At 41.7% G+C, this 18,448-nt stretch overlaps 1 protein-coding gene across 2 annotated transcripts in view; it reads right to left on the minus strand.

Annotated features, from left to right (window-relative positions):
* Nucleotides 1-616: 616 nt before the first annotated feature.
* Nucleotides 617-18,448, minus strand: part of LOC140127861 (cytosolic purine 5'-nucleotidase-like) — a 93,476-nt gene continuing 75,644 nt past the window's right edge. For both annotated transcript variants that reach the window (XM_072149002.1, XM_072149001.1), the window contains 15 exons: nucleotides 16,116-16,211; nucleotides 15,493-15,584; nucleotides 14,445-14,502; nucleotides 13,937-14,030; nucleotides 12,452-12,505; nucleotides 12,037-12,120; nucleotides 11,760-11,801; nucleotides 9,364-9,471; nucleotides 8,401-8,467; nucleotides 8,005-8,175; nucleotides 7,322-7,373; nucleotides 4,730-4,787; nucleotides 2,713-2,889; nucleotides 2,536-2,631; nucleotides 617-1,982 (listed from right to left, as the gene is read on the minus strand). In XM_072149002.1, coding sequence (XP_072005103.1) covers nucleotides 1,872-1,982; nucleotides 2,536-2,631; nucleotides 2,713-2,889; nucleotides 4,730-4,787; nucleotides 7,322-7,373; nucleotides 8,005-8,175; nucleotides 8,401-8,467; nucleotides 9,364-9,471; nucleotides 11,760-11,801; nucleotides 12,037-12,120; nucleotides 12,452-12,505; nucleotides 13,937-14,030; nucleotides 14,445-14,502; nucleotides 15,493-15,584; nucleotides 16,116-16,211 — 1,360 coding nt within the window. In that variant the 3' untranslated portion in view covers nucleotides 617-1,871. The remainder of the gene's footprint in view (nucleotides 1,983-2,535; nucleotides 2,632-2,712; nucleotides 2,890-4,729; nucleotides 4,788-7,321; nucleotides 7,374-8,004; nucleotides 8,176-8,400; nucleotides 8,468-9,363; nucleotides 9,472-11,759; nucleotides 11,802-12,036; nucleotides 12,121-12,451; nucleotides 12,506-13,936; nucleotides 14,031-14,444; nucleotides 14,503-15,492; nucleotides 15,585-16,115; nucleotides 16,212-18,448) is intronic.

Below are 18,448 nucleotides of genomic sequence, written 5' to 3' on the forward strand. Positions count from 1 at the left end.
CCTGGTGGCGTGTAAGTGCTGATGTTGCAACACAAATTGTTTTTTAAACTCCACAGTTTTTCCGAATCAGTCGGGGTGTCTGACAGCCACGCCCCTGATTTCTGTTGCGTGAAAACCGGCGAAGATGCGCCACAATCCGATCGCGTGCGCCAAAATCCATAGGGAAATTTGGCGCAAAACGGAAATATTCGGGCAACCCGACAAAAGTGTGACGTTCGGACCCTTAGTAAATGAGCCCCAATGAGAGTTTAATTAAAGTATACACTAATTTTTTTCTCACATTCATAAATCCATAGAAGGTCCGTTTTTTTTCTCAAATGTGGCTTGGCAACCAACTGGGCAGGGCACAAAATAGAATAGAAACCCATTGCGGACGTGAGAAAAAAACAGATGACATAAAGATATTAAAAGGAAAAAACAATGTGGATACCATATAGACTGCACATGGATATCACACATTCACATTTTTTGCGGACTCGCCGCGGACGCACCTGTCTGTGTGGCGAGTACCAAGTGATAGATTGTAATGTAATTGCAATTACAAACAGCTTTATATTAACCAAAAAAAACACATTTTTTTTTTATTTTTCTTTATCTTCTGACACTATTACAATGTAACTCGTACATGCATTTTGAAATCATCATAGTTGCAAAATTATACAAAAAAAAAAAAAAAAATCAATAATATGTTTATCCAGTAATATCACTTTTTGGGAAAAACAAAAAAAATAATACAATAATGGTATGTAGAAAATGAACCTGTCTCGGCAATATGTATGTGCACACTTATGACTGGCGGCCGTGGTCGCTGCACTTGGTGCCAGGGTGAGGCGGAAGCGGCTTTATAGAATGATACCAGGGCGGGAGCTGTATCTATATTGGAATTGTATATTAGTGCTGGGATATTTGGTGCTCAAAGGAGTTTTTGGGGATTATCTCATTGGAATTTATTATCATCCATCATACACATTATAGGTGGTAGATGGCTGATTCATGGAGGGGGGTGATTCCTAAAATAGGGGTCTTGAGCCCCATTAATCCTTCCTCATAAAAAAGAACCATGTGCTCACCCTGCACTGTTCTGCTCCATTTAACTCTATGTAGCTGACGGAGATCAGTGAGCGCTGCGCTTAGTAATTTTCGTCAGCTGCATAGAGATTAATGGAGCAGAACGGACATGCACCGCTGTCTGCTCCATTAGTCTGACGGAGCAACGAGGGGTCCGACAGAAGTACATTTTCGTAATCTGTGGGGTCTCAGCATCCTCACTGATCAGCAAGTTAGGTCCTATCTCGTGGATAGGGCCTAAATTTTCTTAGAAGAAAACCCCTTTAAATTTGCGTAGTCAACAGTGCAGGCCCATTAGTGGTCGTAATAAAAGAAAATATGTATAAATACCTTTAATTACGGCTCAGTCCCAAGGACTTATTGGGAATATTTTTGTATTTTTTGGGGAGGGGGGCTTATTTATCTGCAAATGGTTTCAGTGCAACAAACAAATCTGCCCGTGTATCCTGCGCTCCTGTAAACGAGACTATTACGGCGTAGAACTGCTTTCTGTAAACTGAATATCCTTCCTGTAACAATTACTACTCCATCTCTTTTATCTAAACACAAAACGTGAGAATTGCCCCGACAGCCACCATGTACCGTGCAGCAAACGCTAAGGCTGCGTTCACACAGTCAGTTTTTCTGATGCAGTTTTTGATGTCCAAACCAGGAGTGGAATGAAAAAAAAGAGGACTAGCAGCTTCTCTCAGTGATATGTTCTCACCCATTATCATCCACACCTGCTTTTGGCTTCAAAAACTGCATCTGAAAAACTGAACGTGTGAACACAACCTAAGTATCTACCTATACATTATACTGATCTAATATAACATGATACTTGGGGGTTTTCTATCCGGTTCAGGCTTTATCGCCGGTGAATCCTGAAGGCTTAGCCTGGCGGTGTTTACCAGCTGCAGCCAGTCGTCCTCAATCTGTGATCAGAAAAGGAAAAGGTGCCACAATTACTTTTAGGACCAGTTCAGACAGACATATTCCGGCCAGGAAACACAGAGAGATAATTGCAGACCGATTGTGACTGAATTTATAGCATCGTAGTGAAGTAAAATCCAGTCATTGCTGCTGAGTACTGTTGCCTGGACACATACGTTAGCGAAACTTTTCATCTGACCCAGGGTTGGCTCCAGGATACAGTAGGCCCCTGGGCGACATAGCCTCAGTAGGCCCCTTTGCAATAAACTCATGTGGCACCATAAAAATTCAGAAACTAAAACTCCTGTTCCCTAAAATATTCCCTAGGTTATCACCCTAAACAGCCCCCCTCACGTTTATTTTATATAATCCCCCTTAACCTCTATGGATTCCTTATGTACAGCCTTGTGTGCCCCTCCTCCAGCAGCTCTAGACCCAGGCACTTGCCCAAGGATGCCCAGCGCTGGCGCCAGCCCTGATCTGACCTTGTGAATACAGCAGGCCCCTAACGTTGAGTCAATTTAACCACAGAGATCAAAGACATCCCATACTCACGTGTTCCCTTTTGAGGTATTTTAGATGCTGTCCAAGAACCTTGCTGGCGTCAGCTCCGTCTACGTTTACATGGTCCAATATGGATTCATGCGGCATCTGAAGGGATTTATACATGAAGAGGTGTCACAGATCATCCTAATATGTGTAATATCTGCATGAGATCTGTAAGATACGTACCAGTACGGGAAGAGCTCGAAACACGTAGCTTAGGGGATAGTACAGAAGGTTCAGGAAGGAGGCGGCGTACAGATCGGCGTAACGCATCAGCTGGCTGGAGAAGAGGGTCTGCCGGGAACCACTGCGGAAGAGGCTGCCCATCTTCCCGTAACACATGTCCATCTCATGGGTAATTTTCTGTTTGCGGAGAAGAAAATAAAGATAACATTGTTTTATGAAACTGAGAATTTCACCACCGAGATATGTGTTCAACACTGTAAAGAGAGGATTATTACAATGCCGATAGATGAAATGACCAAAAACTGGCTTCGCGTAGGGACAACAATGGCACCTGGCTCTGGTGCCTGAGGAGACCCAATAAGGAGACTCCAGAAAGTAATGGCTAAAAAGGGTCCAAAGAAGATTATATCTGAGAAACAGAATTGGGGATAAAGCAAAAGAAGACTGGGGCAATAATGGACATGCTAATAATAATGACATTTTAGGTCCTGTGAGGCCAGTCTTGAATGTCTTCCACCGTGACCCGTTTGAGACTCGCAAAAGTGGATATGAGAATAAAGACGCTACTCCTTGAGAGGAACCAGAACGTCTACCCCAAAGACCATATGGTCTTGAGCTATGACTACTTTAATTGTCAAATAGGTCCATCTCCACACTAATTCTAACAGGACTTGAAAATGGACAACCCTGTGGGTTCATGGTCTTCTGGCCAAGAAAGTTTGTGACCAAGATGTCTGCATCTAATATGTGAGATACCAGGAGAGTCAGGACACAGGAGAGTCTGGAAAGCTGCCAGCTCCCGCTACCCGCTTTGTGATACAGATAGGTGACCACCAATTTGACTGAGTGACCTGAGTTTGTTCTAAAGTAAAATCTGGTTGTTGAAGTATATATCCCCAAGAAGGAGAGATGACTTTTGACTGGTTGATGCTCCTATTGTTAGTATAAATGGTGTCCACCATGATGTGGACCTATAGAGAGGTGGAACCTCCTGAAGAGAAGCAAATGCCGCAAGTAAGAGTGTCACATAGACAACCAAAATGTGTTGGTATTTTACCTGTTCCTTTTCATTGCACTATTTTAGTGTGTGGATATGCTACTGCTATCAATTTCTGCAATAAACTACTGAAAAGAGAAACTAATCAACTTTTGCTGGATCCCGGGCTCATGCACATGGTCTGCGCGTTGGATCTGAGACACTGCTGCAGAATTCCTAAAATATGGAGTGGTGAGCGACAAAAAAACTTCTCTTATACAATGGGGTGGCTATGGTGAGAAAATGTAAGGAGTTCTCAGAGGAAGTTTCTGGGGCTTAGAGACCAGAATGTCTACCCCTAAGACCATAAGTTCTTGAGCTATGACTACGTTGCTATGACTGCTTGAGCTATACAATGGGGTGGGTATGGTGAGAAAATGTAAGGAGTTCTCAGAGGAAGTTTCTGAGGCTTGGAGATCTGCAACAGATGGGTGAACCTTCCAAACAACTTGGAGAGGAAACACAATCCTCCTCATCTATCCACCATCTTTCAGTACTGATGGGGTCATATCATTGGTAAGCTGAGGCAATGAGGTGGTTACCAGAACTTTAAGCGTGACAGTAGTACTTGGAAGACTGGGTGACCAGCAGGGGGGGAAGCAGAAAGGACCCCTAGTAGCTCCATTGGGTACAACCAATGTGACTGACATCTTCACGGGAAGTAAGAAGGTGAGAAATGTTCATCACAAGCTGTCAAAGTACCGAAAACAAGAACGAAAATAAAAAATGGGCAGGACCTGCTAAGTTGTGTCTGCTTCCTATGCACCCGGGGCTAAAACTGGCCTAGCGGTAGAATCTATACAAATGTTGTCAATATGTTGTCAAAAGGACAATATATGACCATCAAGAAGAAGACTTTGGATGGATATTATCAGAGAAACCATCTACAGATCAGTCATTCTGAAGAGTGTTTATCACATAGGTAGGTAGACAAGACATTGGACCATCAATGTTATACAGACAGAAGAGGAATGACTGTACCTGGATCTGCTTCTGAATGGAGCTGATATTTGGTTGCTCGCTTTCACTGTCCATGTGTCTGGATAAAAAGTAATAGTAGTAGGTTAATTACACAATCAATTGTCCATTTGATTGGTTTAGATATATTTTCTCACGTTTTACTAAATGGGGCAAAAAATTTTTTTACTAATTTCTGGAGTGCAGTCTCATTTTTTGATACCATGTTTTAGATATATTTTCTCACAAGACTTCACTTCAAAAATTAGTAAAAAAACCAAAATACGTGTGGGTGTTTTATTTACCCAAGTGCAACGTTTCAGATCCTATTCAGGATCCTTTCTTGAGAATCTGCAAGGTTGAACTTGGGTGAATAAAGCACCCACCAGAGGTTTTTTTTTACTAATTACTAATTTTTGAAGTGAAGTCTCGTATTTTGGAATATATTGCCTGGTGTGTCAAGACCGGTTTGGGATATGCATCCAAAAGAAGTGTGCTATTGCTACGGTGCTGCTGGACTGTGTTTTTTTTTTTTAAATATGGTATTCTTGTTATTTTACTGACCCATAAAATAAAGGTAACGGGGCATATTTATCATACGCATACATAAAGAGGCTTCCGTCTCTTGATGAATGGGGCCAAAATTTATGTTTTTACTACCCACCCCCCCAAAATAGTTACAGGTTTACATCATAGGACAGTGGTGGCGAACCTATGGCACGGGTGCCAGAGGTGGCACTCAGAGCCCTTTCTGTGGGCACCCAGGCCTTCACCCCAACACAGAGTTTGCCAGACAGGACTCAAGGCTTCCTCCTGCTGTCCAGGACTTGCCATGTTAAAGTGACATCCTTGGCTGCCACGGTTACAGGAGGAGCGAGAAGGTGTGGATAGAGACAGATTATTATTCGACCTCCTGCTCTGGGTCCCCTGATTCTTCCTCTTCAGGGGACCCTGGAGGGAAGCTACAATCCAAATTTCTCCATCATCTTTCAATTGTATTGGTGAAATCATGACGCCAATACGATTGAAACCTGATACAGATCAATAAGTTACTGCTTAAATTGTCCTGTTGGCACTTTGCGACATATAAGTGGGTTTAGGTTGTATTTTGGGCACTCTGTCTCCAAAAGGTTCGCCATCACTGTCATAGGACATAGCTACCCCAAAATAGTCACTGAAAAATGCATCTTATCCCACAGAAATTAAGCCCTTACGTGGCCACATTAACAGAAAAACAAATATCTTACAGCTCACAAAAGTGCGCCCATGAACCTACAGGGCAAAACTGTCAGCTGTACAACCCTCCTACTCTTCTGTGTCTCGCCGTGCGTCCATACAACAAGGTAACATCCGCATTTGGGGTGTATCCATACTCAGGAGCAATTACCCAACACATTTTACAATGGGTTTTCTTCTTCTTTTCAAATCTCTTTTTATTGTTTTTTTTTTTTTTTAAACATTTTCTTATCCAGAAACAAATACTATAACAACAGGGAACAAACAAATTTACATCCATTGTATATCTGAAAAGTGACATTGTGCTTCCTGACTAGGTTACAGAGCTGAAATTAAGACGGGTTTTCTCTTTAAATTCTGAAATCTCTTTAAAAATTCAGAAAGACGCAGTTCGATTTGTTATTAAAAAATGACGAAAATATAAAGCTGACACATGGGAAATGTTAGTTAGTAACTAATTGGGTGGTAAAACTATCTGTCTCACAGGAGATAGTTTAGAATTTTGAAATGGTGTTTTTTTCGCCAAATTTTATTTGTTTTTTTTTACAAATAGACGCAAAACTGTCGGATAAAGGCTCATACAGTCTCTACACTGACTTTTCTCAGTAGTTCTTTGAAGGCTCCATCTCATCTTGGACATTCATGTCTACAGGAGTGGTGGCCATACATGTGCTATCTTCTATCATGTCTATGGCAGCTCCAGAAATCGGCGCGGAGGACACTAACTACTTGCAGAACCCCCACAATTATCTCCACCAAAGGAAACTTTTCCTATGACAAAAACGATTCGTCTCACAGGCGGCCACCAGCCAGTGGTCTCCGCATTGGGGGGTTTTCCTCCCTGAGTGCTGAGAGGTGACTCTTTGTGAGTCGGGGCTGTGATACTTTTGGTTCTTTTTGGATTTAATTATATAATTTTCTGTATTAAATATGAATTACCAATAAATCAAATTCTTCCCCCAATGTCTGTGTCTGTTCCTTGTGTTGTATGTCTTCTCTGCCATCACCAACATACTAACGTATACATGTACATCCAGTAGGGACATTCGGGGATCGGGAGGAGACTGACATCATAGAACTATGTACAGTGATGTTACATTGTATAGCCGGAACTCTCCTTTATGGAGCAGTGAATGGGGAAGAGGCTCAAATTGTCCCATTTCCATGACAATGCAACCAACCCTCAAGCAGCAATGTATTATATGCTTCTAACACATCTCACCCCCATCATCTGCATCCCTGCCAGTGCTTGCCTGGCACACCTGCTTCCTGGCACTAGAGCCCCGCTAGATGTCATCAGGCCAACGCTAACTGGGCCTCTCACACTTAATGTCAGCTCCAGCCATTCACTCTGCAGTTACACATAGACTGAAGACTTACTCATGCAGCTGACCCAGAAAGATGTCCAGACCCTTCAACTCATTGAAAAGATCTAAAAAAAATAAAAATTAAATTAAAATTATAAACAATATGACGTGTGGATGGGCTTTGATGGATTGATCGCTCCAGGACCTGATTGAGCAGAGCTGCAGTGTCAACATTAGGGATGTGCACAATATACACAATGGGGGACATGTATTATCGTATTTGCGCCAAAAAAAATGGTGGGATTTTACGGGGTCTTTTTGGCGCAGAATTGTGGCGTAGCTTAACTTTTCCACATTATCCGTCACATTTATGTGTATTTTGTTGACATTTTTAGGCGCAAATTTTGGCGCATAATAGACCAGGAAAAAAATGATCAGAGGGCAAAATTAAGGCGCAGTGCATGTAAGATTTTGGCGCACATCTCATTGTTGTCGGCATTTTTATGGTGCACGACCGATTATTACCGTCTACCCATTATTTACTTACAGCTGTGCGCCACTTTAAAACATCGGGCTGTGCTTTCCGGAGACTGATCTCTGATGCCGACAATCGCGCTTGGGCCAGAATTAGTAAATCCCCCCCAATGTGTTCAGGAAACACTGGACCCTGTTCTTGAGACTGATGGGGTGACAGGTGATAAGACAACCCCTTTCGGCCTGATATAGTAAATAGATTTTGGGTAGAAAGGTACATACCACTCTTCTCAGTCCAGGTGTTGAGCTCTTTGGCCAGCTCAGGCACAACTAGAAATGTTCTCCATCCTTGTCTTTTCTTAGATTTCAAGATGTCTCCAAAGATGTGGTCCCCCACATACAGAATGTCTTTTCCTTTTACTCCAAGTAAGTCACATACAATGTCGGAGGAGCCTGAAAAGAAGAACATTCAACAATTACAATGGGAAGAAGGTCACCAAGATGTGTAACTTCTGAGGGTGACCCCAATGTTACCATAAATCACAAATAATCTCAGATCATATTGGGGTTTAGGTGCCCAGGGGGTGGTCCTACTAAGTGAGTAAGACCACCTACTAAGCTCCTCCTGCTGGTAGGTTGGACTGTATTTACAACATGATTGGTTAAGGCATCACCTACCTCCTGAGTACACCGCACAGTGCTGGTGGCGGCCCGTGTAAGTGCCGATCCGAAGTTTGCCATTATCCTAAAACAACACATAGCCTCAATATAATCAGATATTTTTGTAATATATAACAGGTCTGATCTGAACAATGGAGGAGGATCCCAAACAGAACCCTGCAGTCTTACCCGGTGCTCCCTAAACTCTATACATACATCTATATGTCCTTACCAGTTATACTTTTAACCAAACAAAAATGTGTTTTTATAAAATTTTGGAAATAGAATATTGGAGAAAATGTTTTGGGCTACATAAAGTAGGCCCGTCTTGTGCCAGGGCAAGGGGGTATTTAGACCAATGTGCAAAATTCCCATCATGATATAAAGGAATTGTAGCCAGTTATCAACTACCCACAGAATAGGGGATAACAAGAAGATCAGTGAGGGAACGACTGATGGGAACCCCACTGATCATGTGAAAAGGACCCCTAGCAATGCAGAGAATGGGGCCCATTCTCACTAAAGGTTGAGCATGTGTTCTGCGCTCCATTAGTGTCATAAGTGACTGAGCACAGCGCTTGGGTATCTGCACCACTCACAGTGGATGGGAGTGTCAGTGATACCTGTGCATTGTGCTCGGCAATTTCCAAATCTCCCATAGTACTGAATTAGAGCGGCAGGACACATGTCCTGTTTATCATCCTACTACTCCACCCATTAGTGAGAACATAAACCCACTTCTGGATTTCTGGGGGTCCTGTTAGCATAATCAAGGGGGTCCCAGCTATCAGACTCTCACTGATCAGCTTGTTATCCCCTGTCCTGTAAATGGGGGATAACTTGCTCCCTTGGTACAACCCCTATAAGTATAACATATAGTTCTCCTTATACATGAGATACATTGTACATTTATTACATTCCGCCATCATCTGTATCCCCAGTATGGAAGTGACTGTAGACAGATAAGAATGGCGCTCGTACCGTGTTGACCTGACGAAGAACAGTTCCTTCTGCAAAGAAGAGCGGTTTCCTTGTGTCCACAACTATAAGGTCAAAATAAGACCGCCATGTTTTCTTCTTGGGGTCATACTGAAAAAATGAAGCAGAGATGTTTTATTTTTCCATGCAATGAGGTAATGATAAAGATATATAATAAAGAGTATATGCTCTTCCAATATTCTTATCAATAACTTTACAACAAAGCCTATTTTTCCTGTAGGACTGATACTTATTTTCTGTTTACTTTTACATTGCAATCATTATTTTCTTTTATTAGGACTTGTTTTTTGCAAGATGAGTTGTATTTTTTAATGGCACTATTTTGCTGTGCATATACCAGATTGATTATGGTAACTTTTATTGCCTATTTCTAAAAGGAATCGGCAAAAACTGAAATGAGTGAATCTTTTACATTTATTTTATAGGCCAGTATGATAACTTGGCTACTAAAAATCTATAGTTCGCATTGGTTTCCCATTTTGGTATTGAAAAAATAAAAAATTAGTATCGGTGGTGGTTAACCTGTTGCAATGTTAAAGGACATCTACCATCAAAGTCAAGCATTGATAAATCAGGGACACTTACTTATAGATCTAGGCACCGTTATCAACTTTTACAATTATGCTAATGAGCCTAAAAAGCTACTGGAGCGTTTCCACAAGCCCCTCCGTGTCACAGGCTGGTACAGTGTGCAAGGAGCATTTCCCCCTCCCGCTCTGTGAGGACACACAGCTGGTGTTTTTCTATTATGTGACCTAAATTAAAAATCATCCAAAAACGTTCCAGGGTTTGTCCAAGATAAGTCAGACTTACAGCCTGTAGTTAAAGAGTCCAACAAATCAATTAACTGGAACCTTAGTGGATGTGACCTTCAGCTCTGAAAACCCCAATGAGAAGAGGAATCCTAATACAAACACTATAGTAATTGTTGTGGTATTATATGGGATTGTGGGGGCATCATGATAACCCCCGACAGCTGCCAAATCATCAAACACTTCATCACAGGGCAGACAATAGTAGATTCCTGCTCTTGTTAATCTAATAAACAGAAGCTAAGTTCAGCGCCCAGAACTGGATGTGGCCCAAATCTTCAATGTCCCAACACAAGTGATTAAGTCATTATAGAGTCAAATAGCCAGATGGGATTTACCCACTATAGCAAACTACCTTAAAGGGAACCTTTCTTGTTTATCAAGCAGTGTAGTCTGCCGGCAGCATATTACAGAGCAGGAAGAACTGAGCAGTTTATACATAGGGGCACATTTACTTACCCGGTCCGACGAGGATTCAGGTCTGCTGGACACTATGTACAATCTGCTCAGTTCCTTCTACTCTATAACATGCTGCCTGCAGATAGGACACTATGTACAATCTGCTCAGCACCCTTCTGATCTATAACATGCTGCCTGCAGATAGGACACTAAGTACAATCTGCAGGCAGCATGTTATAGAGCAGGAGGAGCTGAGCAGATTGCACATAGTGTCCTATCTGCAGGCAGCATGTTATAGAGCAGGGGGAGCTGAGCAGATTGTACATAGTGTCCTATCTGCAGGCAGCATATTATAGAGCAGGAGGAGCTGAGCAGATTGTACATAGTGCCCTATCTGCAGGCAGCATGTTATAGAGCAGGAGGAGCTGAGCAGATTGTACACAGTGTCCTATTTGCAGGCAGCATGTTATAGAGCAGGTGAAGTAGAACAAGTTCCCTTAAAAAAATAATTCTTATATTCAACAGTGACAACTATACTATACAGTGTTAGTCAGTATCTTCTGTAAAGGTTTGGTTATTCCAGCTTTCAGCAATCCCTAGATAACACCTAAATCTAAGTTGTTCTGGACTGTGACTATGGCTGATAGAAGACTGATATAGATGGCCATGCAGGGTGTGAGGAAAGCAGGGGCAGATGATACCCTTTTAACATTCAATGACCCCTTTGTATGACAATAAATTCCATCGGCTACAGTGAAGCTTTTCTAGGGAAAGATTAGGGGATTTCCTGCTCTTCTCTGAAGTAAGAATATGGCTGGGGAGTCTCCTAAAAATAACCAGATCTCCTGAATACTTGCACCTGTCGTTTTTTTTGTAGGTCACAAGGAACGATCTATACTTGTCATGTAGATACGATGGAGCTTAGACTTTATCTCATCTTGTATAAACACATTTTCCTGCAGTGAAGCAACAATAGGCCTTATGTATCTGACGAATGGTGCTCTTGGTGTAGTACCCCTTAAAGCCTCTAGGGTAAGCACCCCCATCACATTGCACCAGACATTGAACTGGCCTTAGGAGAAGACCTCTACTGCTACCCCTGACATTCATCCCCCAAATAATGTCCATCGATTATTCATTATATGAGCTTGTATGTATCAAACCAACCTTATCTTCAATCCCGTCATCAAATAGGAAGGACATGATGGCCTGGAGGATGGAGACAGAGTGTTAGGCACTATGAAAATTACATAGGATTGTCCACTGCTTAGAAGGTTGGACTCGAGTATAAACCGACCCAAGTATAAGCCGAGGCCTATAATTTTACCACAAAAACCTGGTAAAACCTATATTTTTTTTACTCGAGTATAAGCCGAGTTTGGGGTGTCAGCACATTTTTTGTGCTGAAAAACTAGGCTTATACTCGAGTATATATGGTACTTACATTGGTGTATTTGTAGTCACTGTTTGTGGCCAGAAAAACCTTCCCAACCTCTCGTAAACGATTCAGCAACAAAGGAATACCCTCCTGGAAAAAAATCACAACAACACAATGAAGCAAACATTTAGATAGAAAGACTTGTATGGAGAGTTAATAGCTGGGGGTCTCTTATTCAGGACCCTCATATGTCAAGATGGTCTTTCACTATGGAGAACTTACAATTACGGTAGGTCTTATATAAACTGATTTACATTGATTTCACCACACACCATGTAATACTTAATTTCCCCTGTGGGGGCACTGTAGGGGAGTTGAACACTTGCTACTAAGTTTAATCACAGATCATCACTGATCACATCTCCAGTGAAATTAATTAAATCAGATAAATTCGGTATTATGACTGATTATATAAACTTACATCTCTGAGAACATATTTATTCAGATCTTGCAGAGTCTTCTCCTTCAGAACACCCTATGGAAATATATAATTAGATAACACTGTCATGGCCATCTATTTATGGACAATACTGGTCATTAGAACACAGCAATAAAAAAGTAATTGTCTCAAGATATCCGGAATTCTGGAAAACTCCATAGAGCCGGAGCTGGAGTAAGAAAAAATAAAGTGTACCTACCTTCCAGTTCCAGCTGGGTCAAAAGAGTTGATTTCACTGGACCTACTGTAGCCAATCAGTGTCCTCACTGTCACGTGATGTTATCCACTGAGGCCACAGAAGTTCCCATGACTATCGACACTTCCCACCCAACTGGGAGAAGAGGAGTCAGGAGCGGTACCGGACCTGGGAGCTGGGCCAGAAGTGTCATGGGAACCACTTGTTCTATATCATCGAGGCCCAATGAGGCCGCTGATTGACCAAAGCAGGTCTGGTGACGCTGACACTTTTGGCCCAGTTGGAACCAGGAGCCCTCTTAGGTTTTTCCAGAATTCCTAGAAAATAGTTGTATTATAGAAGGTGATGGATCCCCTGTTCCTTTAAAAGTGAATGGACTGGTAGATGCTCACTCCTGCTCCATTCCCAAATCAGACTTGGGGGCTCCCTTTTGGTAATTATTGAGTAAGTCAGTGATTGGACCCCCAGCTATGTATATGCAATGAATGCTTCTTGTTAGGAAAACCCCTTTAACGTTCACACTTTCAATACGATATCTAATTATATACAGATCTTATAGCAACCAAAATATCAGAACATCACCTTCATATCCAAAACTCTACAAACAATGAAAATAGAGATAACTTATAGCATCTGGAGAGTACCTAGTCTCTTAATGGGGGACAGGGGCATAACTTGAGGGGGTGCAGAGGTTGCGGTTGCACCTGGGCCCAAGAGGTTTAGGGGGGCCCTTATGGTGTCACTTTCCCATATGAGAAGACTATTACTATGAACCATACATTATAGTCAGGGGCCTGGCATAGACTTTACACTGGGACCCATCAGCTTCTAGTTACACCACTGAGGGGGGATGTACGGGATTGAACTTGTGTTATTACATGAGCACTGATCATATTATTATTGTATAGAACATGTGGTAGGTGGGATGAACTGGCATTCTCCATGACAAACAAAACAATGTTTGTTATCCTGTACCGTCTGGTTAACAGAGACCCTTTATCGAGAACATCTTACAACTTGTGTCTATTTCTGAATAACTATGGTGGGGGGTTGGTTGTTCTCTATCTGCTGATGTCCTCACTTTACACATGGTGAAGATCTGATGACTCTACTACTATACTACATGGGGCTCGGCCAGGAACTTGACTTGTTGAATATTTCACTATTGTACAGATAGGCGTGGAGTGGTGGAAGCTCTTATCTAATCCATGTTGGGTTCCTCTGTCAATGAGATAATACATAAGTCCTCCACACCCCTTCCATGATCTTACCGAGTCATGCGTGTAGTCCATCGCGTCCCTTACATCCTGAAACATGCTTTTAAAGGACATAAACAGATTGCCATGGCGGTATCCCGTGTCGTAGCTACAAGTGAATTTAGATATAGAGGGAGATACATTTTATAAGACATCATGATAACTTGATTAAGGTATTGAAAATTTCCTGACAAGTTCCAAGGGAACCTCCCACATCCCCCACCGCTTGTAAAAGATTCCCTCATACTGAACCCAAACAAAATTGATTTACAAACTTTATGTAAATAAGTTTGTTGAGACACCAGGAACGTGGTCTTCATTCGGCACGGCCTCCCACTAATCCCTATCCAAAGGGGAGCCAACATCCATGTTTCCCTTTCGCCCCTTATCTGTCTTTTTTCCCTAATATCTGTTGTAGGGGTAGGCTGGACATCCCCATAGACATTGGAAAGATAGCCGGTCTTGCTACGTTAGTGAATGAAGAAGGAGCCCCAATATACAGTGTCCTATGGATCACACTTACTTAACATATCTTGGACAGTCAGTGAAAAAATCCACCAGACAGGCGTAGAGGTAGGTCTCTAAGGAGAGAGGCAGCACAGATCATGAGTAAACATCCTCTGCTTAGGGGTGAATTCAGACAGCAGACTTGTTGTGGAAATTTCTAAAAGTGAAATTTCAGTTTGGAATCAACCACCATTGATTTTAGACTGATATCTTATGGACCGATCGCCTATATGAATAAATTGTCCCACAATGGCATTTCCTCCTAAATTTTCCGTAATATGCTTTAAATCTTGATAGGAAGGTTTAAAAGTAACTATAACTTTTTTTTCACCTATACTGGGATGTTTTTCCCCCTCATTGTTCAAATCCTAAGACAAGAGAAAGTGGTAAGCTCCAAAAGATTCACAATCCATGGCAGTTTCCTACAAGCCCTATAATTCCTTGCATGTACTACCTTTCAGAAATTTGCATAACTTCCTATTAGAAGTTAGAAATGATAGTCATGGCCTAGAACTTAATATTACTTTGATGGTTTATACTACAGAGGAAACTTTCTCCTCTTTGTCTAGAACAGGCCATACTGTTAGGACTAAAATTTTAAGGGGTCTCCAGCTAATTCATATTGATCATCAGACAGATCAATGACTAAAGTGACTAAATCAACACAGCTCTGTGCTCTATGTAGTGGTCAAATTGATATGAAACGCAACAGCAGTTACAAGGCCCGTCCACTATGAGAAGAAAGGAGCTGTTCTAGATGTTGATCAGAATCAGCTGATCAGTGGAGGTTCAGATTATGCGAAATTGATGGCTTATCCTGTAACTATGGACAAAATATTAGCTAGTAGTTGTACATTTATCTAGCTAAGAGCGAAGAGGTTGTGGTGAAGTTCAATGCACAACAGTGTGAAGACAATGCTCCAGTACTGCAAGTCCTGTGGCAATCCTGGAATATAAATCTAATTTTCACAGTCCTGCTGCTACTAACAATACACACAAAGTTATGATAATAGAGATCTTGTTTTTTTTTTCTTGAATAGCAGATGTTTCTACACTTGACTCACCTGACAGGTTGAAGAGTGTGTTCAAGACATGATACCTCTTGGTGTCATCTCTCTGGATGAATTTGTTGGGGTATTTACACCAGACCTCTACCCTGAATGATAAAAACAGATGAAAGGTCAGAACAGCAGATAGACAGCTAGATACATGACGTAATGTTATGATCCCGGGACACCATCAGGGACTGCGTCCCCTCTTTCCAAGTGCCCTGTGGCAACTGCCTCTATGATATTTACACTATTGTAAGAATTGTTGTCAGGTTGTCAGGACTATGGATGACATAGGATTTATTCTGGTTTAGGGAGACCCTCATTATTCTCCCTACTAATTAGGAAGTTATTTGGAATGTAATTAAGAAAAATTTGAGATGGCAATGGCCGCCCCCAGGACTACCCCAAGCAAGGCAGCGAGAAGGAGAGACTCAGAGGACAAAGAGGAGACTGGCAGGAATTCTGGCCACTGGACAATGGATTTATCTATAGAAATATTAAACCCACAGGGATCTTGTGTAAGAATTTAGCATCATGACAGAACCGCACAGACATGTCATTCTGGATCCAGACCCTATTTCCGTCCAAGGCAAGCAGCGGGCTCAGCCATGCCAGCCAATCCCCTGATCACTCACCCCTTTAAGACGCGGAAGCCATGGGTGCAGACCAGCACATTCCCATTAGAGTCAACTTTCAGCAAGTTTCCATACAGGGTATCAAATACCAGCCCCCTGCCAAAGACATAAGGCATGTACAGTCCAGTGAGATGTAGCAGAGCCCAGTTTGCCGTATGACAAAACAATTTCTATATTAATATATACATTAAGTCTGCTACATCTAATACCAGGAAATACAAAATGCAAAATAGCGCTTTATCATCACTATGAACGGCAGAATAGTACAGTGTAACGTATACACGAGTGACAATATGACTTTGTTATGTGTACGCAGCACAATCACCTTATCAGTCTGAAGCAGATGACACATAGAAGACGAGGAGGCGCGGGGTTCCTCTTATTGGATTTAGGCTATTTGTAATACTAGTGTTACTCCCTATTACAAAGATTTTTGTTAATGAAACATTTACTACATATAGTAAGTTGTACTGCCCCACCTGCAGGAGTGATCAGGTACTACACCTACAATGGGTAAGATTAGTGGCACACGGGCATAACTTCAGGGGGTGCAGGGAGCCTAGTATTGTATGATGAGGAGACTAGTACTATAAATAATACATTTTAGTTGTGCGCCTGGCACAGACTTTGCCATGGAGACAGTGGTGTAACTACAGGGGTAGCAGCCATAGCAGCACCTATGGGGTCCCCAGGGTCAGGGGGCCCCGGCATCCGAACTAATGCACTACATAATGAAGGATGTACACTATCAGATACATATTATGATGTACATTGTACAGCATAATATGTGTATAACACTCCACATCATCCACAGTACACACCTGATCCAGCAGCTCGGATAAGAAATGTTGGGGCAGGGGACAGCAGGACGGCAGGGATAGGAGTGTGTGTGTAACACATGTGTGTGTAAATGGTGCATGGTGTGTATATAATGTATGTATATGTGTATATATATGCTGTATATGGTACTGCTGTATATATGTATGCATATGTTATATGTGATGTATATATGGTGTGCATATATTGTATGTATATGTGTGTATATATGCTGTATATCTGTATATGGTACTGTATATATGTGTGTATATGTAATATATGTGACGTGTATATGGTGTGCATATGCTGTATAATCTGCATGTGTGTGTATATGGTGCAAGGTGTGTGTATATACTGTACGTATGTGTGTTTATGCTGTATGTGTATATGGTGTGTTAATACTGTATATATGTGTATAAATGATGTATATATACTGTATGTATGTATAAGATGTGTATACAGGCAGTCCCCGGGTTACATACAGGATAGGGTCTGTAGGTTTGTTCTTAAGTTGAATTTGTATGTAAGTCGGAACTGTATATTTTATCATTGTAATCCCAGCCAGAACTTTTTTGGTCTCTGTGACAATTGGATTTTAAAAATGTTGGGTTGTCATAAGAATCATGATTAACACTAAAGCTTCATTACAGACACATGTGAACTCGCATCACACTCGCAACGCATGCTGCCGGGAACTCTGCACCGCGGGAGTGAACTGACATGCTGAGTTCACTCCCGCGGTGCAGCGTTCGGACCGTGCGTTCCCGGGAGCACGCGTTGCGAGTGTGATCCGAGTTCATCGCATCATACTCGCAAGTGTGGAACGGGCCTTAGTTATGCCAACTTTTTTGTTTGCCACTTGACACTTTGCATTTGCACTTTATTTGCCGTGTGGCAAATATGAATTATAGTCTGATTAGTGCCTACGTTACTTTACAATGAATTGTCTCACTCTATTCCTTTTTCATTCATGATCTATAATATACAGGAAGTCTCTGGGTTACACACAAGATGGGGTCTGTAGGTTTGTTCTTAAGTTGAATTTGTATGCAAGTCGGAACTGTATATTTTATCATTGTAATCCCAGCCAGAACTTTTTTGGTCTCTGGGACAATTGGATTTTAAAAATGTTGGGTTGTCATAAGAATCAATATTAAAGGGGTATTCCGGGAATATGAACGTCTGACACAAAAACCCATGATGATATAAATAAATGAATACAACAATACTCAATGTCATTAGTCACAAAACGGAGCTTAAATAATTTGATTTTATGATTTACAAAATTTATGGCCTCTCTAAAGTAGGTGGAGTTATCACTAAGATGGCCGCCACTGGAAACTACAAGTTCCATGATCCTTTAGTTCTCAGTAACTCCTCCTCCCTCTTATGCTCTGCTCCCAGTGATGATGTAACATGTGACTGTCTTGCTCTGTTACCATAGTAATGATGTGTAACTGCTATTATCACAACACTGACCATACTGGATGCACTGCAACCAACCGACAACAGCCAAA

The sequence above is a fragment of the Engystomops pustulosus genome, chromosome 4 (genome assembly GCF_040894005.1).
Source record: "Engystomops pustulosus chromosome 4, aEngPut4.maternal, whole genome shotgun sequence".
Lineage (NCBI taxonomy): Eukaryota > Metazoa > Chordata > Amphibia > Anura > Leptodactylidae > Engystomops > Engystomops pustulosus.